Raw genomic sequence first — 7,904 nt, forward strand, 5'->3', positions numbered from 1 at the left:
GAGCTGGTCAGGTAACACCCCTGGAGGTGATCCTGAGAACTCAACAGCTGGTTTACGCCAGTAATGGAGCTTCAGTAATCACCCCTGGAGGTGATCCTGAGAAACTCAACCAGCTGTTTACTGCAGTAATGGAGCTGGTCAGTAATCACCCTGGAGTGATCACTGAGAACTCAACACAGTCGTTACTGCAGTAATGGAGCTGGCAGTAATCACCCCTGGAGGTGATCACTGAGAACTCAACCAGCTGTTTACTGCAGTAATGGAGCGTCAGTAACACCCTGGAGGTGATCACTGAGAACTCAACCAGCTGGTTTACTGCAGTAATGGAGCTGGCAGTAATCACCCCTGGAGGTGATCACTGAAACTCAACCAAGCTGTCGTAACCACCCTGGAGTTATCACTGAGAACTCAACCAGCTGTTACGCAGTAATGACTGTCGTAAACCCCTGGAGGTGATCACTGAGAACTCAACCAGCTGGTTTATCATAATAAGCTGGCGTAATCACCCCTGGAGGTGATCACTGAGAACTCAACCAGCTGGTTTACTGCAGTAAATGAGCTGTCGTAATCACCCCTGGAGTGTATCACTGAGAACTCACCAGCTGGTTTACTGCAGTAATGGAGTTGGTCATAATCACCCTGGAGGTGATCACTGAGAACTCAACCAGCTGGTTTACTGCAGTAATGAGCTGGTCAGTAATCACCCCCTGGAGGTATCACGAAACTCAACCAACTGCCGTCGTCATCACCCCTGGAGGTGATCACTGAGAACTCACCAGCTGGTTTACTGCAGTAATGGAGCTGGTCAGTAATCACCCCTGGAGGTGATCACTGAGAACTCAACCAGCTGGTTTGAGCTACAGCATTTTATAGCAAAGTCCAGCCTCCTTCAGTTTACATGACACAACACAGATGTATGGAATGGGTCACAAGTTAAAAATTTGTATGAAAGATACCTATAATTCACAGGAGACTGTTTCTGAGGTAAAAACTGTTCTCATTGTGGAGAGACCAAGGACTGGCCCTGGGGTCATCTCTCCCTGGTACCGTATAGAACAGAAACATTAACTCATGCTCTGGAATATGGTCCCCAAAGACATCATAAATCTCCTGTCGGTGTTAAATCTCCCAGAGGCCCATCCTCAGTAGAACACAGATGAGCGTTCTAACAACCCCTTATTCTGTTGCATAAAACAACCATTTGATGCAATAAAAGTATTATAACATCATCTTGTAATTTCCACCATAACGTCTAGTGGCTAGAGGTTAAGAGGATCTGTCTGCTAACAACTCCCAAAAGACTCATCTAGTGGCTAGAGGTTTAGAGGAGCTGGCTGCTAACAACTCCCAAAACACTCATCTAGTGGCTAGAGGTTTAGAGGAGCTGGCTGCTAAACAACTCCCAAAAGACTCACTGACATGCGCCTCAGAGCCACTCCGATTGCTGCAGACAGTGATCTGCCAGCAACAATTGAAACTTAATTCCATAGACATCAAATCTGCATTTTTGCAGGGAACAGAGCTTCAAGGGACATTCACATCTGACCTCATCCTGAAGCTAAGGGTGAAGGAACACTGTGGAAACTGAAAAGGTGTGTGTATGGCCTGGCACGTGCATCACTCTACTGGTGCAGCAAAGTCAAGGCAACAGTGCTGAGTACATTTGTAATGAGGAACTTGAATAATACTTGGGACATTTCATTATGTTGTTGTTTTATTTGTCTTTAAAGAAAAGTGGGAGATTGTTAAGTTCATGTTTTAAGTATCCCTATATTTCTGTTACTACGGTGATATCACTCTGTTATTAGTACACCTGGAAGTGTCAGTGTTGATGGACCTGGCCTGAGTGTCATGGTAACAATGTATTTTTTATTTAACCATTATTTGACCAGGTATGTTGAATGAGAACACATTCTCATTTACAGCAACAACCTTGGGAATAGTTACAGGGGAGAGGAGGGGATGAATGAGCCAAGTGTAAACTGGGGATTAATAGGTGACCGTGATGGTTTGAGGGCCATATTGGGAATTTAGCCAGGACACCAGGGTTAACACCCCTACCCCCTCAATAAGTGCCATGGGATCTTGAATACCTCGAGACGTCAGGTAACACCCATTTAACATCCCTTCCGAAACAGCACCCAATCACTCCCTGGTATTTTTTTAGACCAGAGGAAGAGTCCTCCTACTGGCCTCCAACGCCACTTCCAGCCACATCTGGTCTCTCATCCAGGAACTGACCAGGACACCTGCTTAGCGTCAGAGATAAGCCAGCAGTGGGATGCAGGGTGGTATGATGCTGCCATTGTGGTAATACGGTAAGTAAATGTTGTTCAACTGGAACATAGTCGTTGTGTCATTTTGAGTGACACTGTTTACTCAATACAATCTAATCTGATACCTCACTGTCAAATAGATATTGGTGTGACTGTATACTCAATACAATCTAAATCTGATACTCACTGTCTGTCTTTTGACTGATACTGCTTTTTAAACTGTCTGGCAGTCTACTCAAATATTTCTACAATAAATGTTTGTATCTACAAGCAATAATTAGAACATTTATCATTTCTAATAATGATACATTCATTCTGAATAATTGCAGGTTTCAGGACTCTGATATATCTGAATATGTTGGAAAAAATATACTGCACTATTTTCACCACCAAATAATAGCAGTGTGATTTTAATATGATTTGAATCTTTGCAGCAGTCAGGCTGGGAGTCACAGAGGAAGGCTGCTTCTCTGGTCTCAGCTCTGATGTCAACCCTGACACCTGAGAGAGCTGGACCTGAGCTACAATCACCCAGGAGACTCAGGAGTCAGACAGCTCTCTGCTGGACTGGAGGATCCACACTGCAGACTGGAGAAACTCAAGTATGTAGAGGGTTTATGTCAATGTTCATATCAGACATGTTTGACTTTGTTGTATGTTACTGTGTGTGTCCTGTGTGTGTGTCCAGTGTGAAACACACAATGACTATACACACACTGGACACATACACACACACACCACACTCACACACACAGGACACACACAGACACACGCAAACACAGACAAACACATCACACTGGACACACACACAAAAGGACACACACATACACACTGACACACACAGGACACACAAACCACTCGACACACACAACTGGACACACACGCACGCACACAGGACACACACACAATCCTGGACACCACACCATGGACCACAACACTGCGTGTGTGTGTGTGTGTGTGTGTTTGGGTTGTGTGTGTGTGTGTGTGTGTGGTGGTGTGTGTGTGTGTGTGTGTGTGTGTGTGTGTGTGTGTGTGTGTGTGTGTGTGTGTGTGTGTGTGTGTGTGTGTGTGTGTGTGATTGTGTGTGTGTGTGAGTGAGTTCAGGTAATGTGTCCAGTGTGTGTGTTCAGTGTGTGTCGTGTGTGTGTGTGTGTGTAGTGTTCACACCTGGCCTTAGTTATCTTTGTTTTCATTATTATTTTAGTTAGGTCAGGGTGTGACATGGTGAAGTATGTGTTTTTGTATTGTCTAGGGCAGGGGTGTCAAACTCATTCCACGGAGGGCCTAGTGTCTGCAGGTTTTTGGTTTTTCCTTTCAATAAAGCCCTAGACAACCAGGTGTGGGGAGTTCCTAACTAATTAGTGATGTTAATTCATCAATCAAGTACAAGGGAGGAGCGAAAACCCGCAGACACTCGGCCCCCTGTGGAATGAGTTTGACACCTGTGGTCTAGGGTGTTGTATGGTTTAGGGGGTTAAGTAGAGTAGATGGTTTAGTGTTCAGTGTAGGTGTCTAGGAAGGTCTATGGTTGCCTGAATTGGTTCTCAATTAGAGACAGCTGGTTATTGTTGTCTCTGATTGGGAGCCATATTTAAGGCAGCCATGGGCTTTAGCTGGTTGTGGGTAATTGTATATGTCTAGTCTATGTTGCATGTTTGCACTTAGTCATTTATAGCTTCACGTTCGTCATTTTGTTGTTTTGTTTCGTTTGTTCTTCTTCAAAATAAAGAGAAGATGTATTTTGTACACGCTGCGCCTTGGTCCACTCTCTCTAAAGAAGATGATCGTGACAGTGTGAGAGTTCAGGTGTATCCCTCAATGACTGTCTGTTCTTCTGCTTACCGCTACAGTGTGGAACATGGTGGAGTGAACACAATGAAACCTGGACTTAGAAAATGTGAGTGTTGACTGCTGTGAAGAATATGACTAAGAATAAGTCTTAATTCAAGTTAAGTCAAAGTCAAAGACCACCATCATTACTTACTTAGTCAAATTAAATATCAGCTGTAGTTATACAGAAGCAGAAATCAGGGACACCAAAGTTTACAGAGTTGCTTTGACAATGTGTGTGTCTGTGTGTGTGTGTGGCGCGTTTGTGTTACATAAGAATTGTGTGCTTTTGTTGATGTGTGAGTGTGTGTAATTAATGGGAATAAGTGTGTTTTATATTACCATACAGTATAACATGTGATCATTCAACAAGTCTCAAGTTACCTTAACTTCTCCTTTTGATACCTAGAAACATCGACATGAAATTAATTAATGAAAAGTGAGTTAACATTCTATTGTGAATGATGATGATTTCTAATATTGTGTCTGGTTTCATCCATCAGATGTCTGTGATCTCACACTGGACCCAAACACAGTAAACAGATGCCTCTCTCTGTCTGAGGAGAACAAAAAGGTGACATGTAGGAGAGAGAAGCAGCCGTATCCTCATCACCCAGAGAGATTTGAGGTCTGGAGACAGGTGCTGTGTAGAGAAGGTCTGACTGGGCGCTGTTACTGGGAGGTAGAGTGGAGTGGGAGGGCTAATATAGGAGTGACATGTAAAGGAATCGGCAGGAGAGGAAAGCTTAATGACTGTTGTCTTGGATACAGTGACAAGTCCTGGTGTCTGTCCTTCGATGACAAAAGTTACACTGCCAGTCCCAATAATAATCACATTACTACCATAGACGTCCCCTCCAGCTCCCACAGAATAGGAATGTATCTGGACTGGCCAGCCGGCACTCTGTCCTTCTATAGAGCCTCCTCTGACAAACTGACCCACCTGCACACATTCACCTTCACATTCACTGAGCCCCTCTATCCAGGGTTCAGGGTTGATGATGTTGACCCCTCAGTGTCCCTGTAAATAATAACCTGACACACACACACACACACACACACACACAACACACCACACACACACACACACACACACACACACACACACACACACACACACACACACACACACACACACACACACACACACACACACACACACACTGGACTCACATACATTGACAAACACACACACTGGACTCACACACATTGACAACACACACACACAACACACACACACACACACACACACACACACACACACACACACACACACACACACACACACACACACACACACACACACACACACACCCACTGACAACAACTGGACACACACATACACACACACAGGACACACACACACTGGACACACAGTCACACACAGAACACAGACAACACAGACACACACACAGACACACACACTTAGTCTTGTATTCGTAACCAATTTAGGACTCCTCACAAATACATACCTTTTGAGGACCTTGCTTTCCAGATATTATAGAAGCAAAGAAATTACACTCACGGGTTAGAAAACATATGAGGAATCACCTAAAGTTGCTGACTCCTTGAAAAAAGTACACTTATAATTTGACCAACTACTTGAGACCGCACATTGCAAATCAAATCAAATGTTATTGGTACACACACATGGTTAGCAGACGTTAATGCGAGTGTAGTGAAATGCTTGTGCTTCTAGTTCGACCGTGCAGTAATATCTAACAAGTAATCTAACAATTTCACAACAACTACCTAATACACAAGATGGCAAGATGCAGTAGATGGTATAGAGTACAGTATATACATATGAGATGAGTAACGTAGGGTATGTTAACATTATATAAAGTGGCATTGTTTAAAGTGACTAGTGATACATTTATTACATCGAATTATTAATTATTAAAGTGGCTAGAGATTGAGTCTGTATGTTGGCAGCAGCCACTCAGCCATCGAGAGAATGCCTCCTATAAAATGTATAAAAGCTATCCAACTGCCTGCGTTGTACCTAATGGAAGCGTAAAATAATTAACAAGTTTAAATCCTCGATATTTGATGCATTCATTCTATTTTATGACTGAAAATATTGCATGTAGAATACCACACTGATGCAACACGGATGGCAACTATACGGCTGTAGTGTAGATCTTCTGAAAATATTTAAACTGGAACAACCAATTCATTAACTTCTTGACACTAGGGGGGCGCCTTTCGACTTTTTAAAATTCGTTCCCAAATTAAACTGCCTCGTACTCAATTCTTGCTCGTACAATATGCATATTATTATTACTATTGGATAGAAACACTCTCTAGTTTCTAAAACCGTTTTGAATTATTTCTCTGAGTGAAACAGAACTCATTCTGCAGCACATTTCCTGTCAGGAAGTGGAATGTCAGAAATCGATGCTCTGTTCAACTTCCTGCCTATACATGGGCATGACACGTAAGAGTCTACGTACACTTCATACACCTTCCCTGGTTGTCAAGAGGCGGTGAGAGAAGAAATTTCGTGTTTCTTGGTCTGAGGTGGATTTAAAGCTCTTTTGTATGACGTGACCGTCCTTTCCTGTTTCTGGAGCGCGCGAAAGGGGACATGGATTTGCCTTCTGTTTAGCTGTCGTTATGGACGACTAACATCTCCGGTTTAGATTTTATTTGAATACATGTGACCATATCATCGTAAAGTATGTTTTTTCAATATAGTTTAATCAGATTATTGAAATTTTTTCGGGAGTTTTGCCGTGTTCTGTTTTCTGACTTTGTTGACGTTGGAGAGATCCGTGCCACTTGGCAAGTGCCCATGCTAAATCAAGAGGGAAATTTGCCGTTCCAGATCCAAACAACGACTTGTTCTGGACAAAGGACACCTTGTCCAACATTCTGACGGAAGATCACCAAAAGTAAGAAACATTTTATGATGCTATTTCTAATATCTGTCGTGCATGGAACTGGTCGTGGGCGCCCAAGTGTTTCTGGCTATTGTGGCTACGCTAATATAACGCTATATTGTGTTTTCGCTGTAAAACACTTGATAAATCGGAAATATTGTCTGGAATCACAAGATGCCTGTCTTTCAATTGCTGTACACTATGTATTTTTCAGAAATGTTTTATGATGAGTAATTTAGGTATTTGACGTTGGTGTCTGTAAATATTATGGCTGCTTTCGGTGCAATTTTGATTGTAGCTGAAATGTAAACTATGATTTATACCTGAAATATGCAAATTTTTCGAACAAAACATATGCTATACAATAAATAGTTATCAGACTGTCATCTGATGAAGTTGTTCTTGGTTAGTGGCTATTTATATCTTTATTTGGTCGAATTTGTGATAGCTACTGATGGAGTTAAAAAACTGATGGAAGTAAGAAAAGTGGTGTCTTTTGCTAACGTGGTTAGCTAATAGATTTACATATTGTGTCTTCCTGTAAAACATTTTAAAAATCGGACTGTTGGCTGGATTACAAGATGTGTACCTTTCATATGCTGTATTGGACTTGTTAATGTGTGAAAGTTAAATATTAAAAAAATATTATTTTGAATATCGCGCCCTGCACTTGAGCTGGATGTTGTCATAAGTGTACCGGTGTCGGGCTGCACCCAAAAGGTTAATGTAATATCAGATGATGTTCTTGTCTATAATTAATGTAATATCAGATGTTGTTCTGTCTATAACTTAATGTAATATCAGATGTTCTTCTTGTCTATAATTTAATTTAATATCAGATGTTGTTCTTGTCTATAACTTATGTTTATCAGATGTTCTTCTTGTCTATAACTTAATGTAATATCAGATGTTG

The 7,904-nt window shown here is 41.9% G+C and overlaps 1 protein-coding gene across 1 annotated transcript; it reads left to right on the plus strand.

Moving 5' to 3' along the window:
- The first annotated feature begins 2,774 nt into the window (after positions 1–2,774).
- On the plus strand, positions 2,775–5,302 carry LOC112078353 (stonustoxin subunit beta-like). Its single transcript, XM_070442028.1, has 3 exons — positions 2,775–2,878; positions 4,127–4,173; positions 4,610–5,302. The coding sequence occupies exons 2-3, from the start codon at positions 4,152–4,154 to the stop codon at positions 5,131–5,133; spliced, it is 546 nt and encodes a 181-aa protein (XP_070298129.1). The 5' UTR covers positions 2,775–2,878; positions 4,127–4,151; the 3' UTR covers positions 5,134–5,302.
- Positions 5,303–7,904: the final 2,602 nt, after the last annotated feature.

The sequence above is a fragment of the Salvelinus sp. IW2-2015 genome, unplaced genomic scaffold (assembly GCF_002910315.2).
Source record: "Salvelinus sp. IW2-2015 unplaced genomic scaffold, ASM291031v2 Un_scaffold5569, whole genome shotgun sequence".
Taxonomy (NCBI): domain Eukaryota; kingdom Metazoa; phylum Chordata; class Actinopteri; order Salmoniformes; family Salmonidae; genus Salvelinus; species Salvelinus sp. IW2-2015.

Bases quoted from the DNA above. Each gene is read 5' to 3' on its own strand.
- LOC112078353 (XM_070442028.1), top strand. From the start codon at position 4,152: ATGAAACCTGGACTTAGAAAAT. The intron at 4,174-4,609 runs GTGAGTGTTGAC...TTCATCCATCAG, and splicing joins GAAACCTGGACTTAGAAAAT to ATGTCTGTGATCTCACACTG.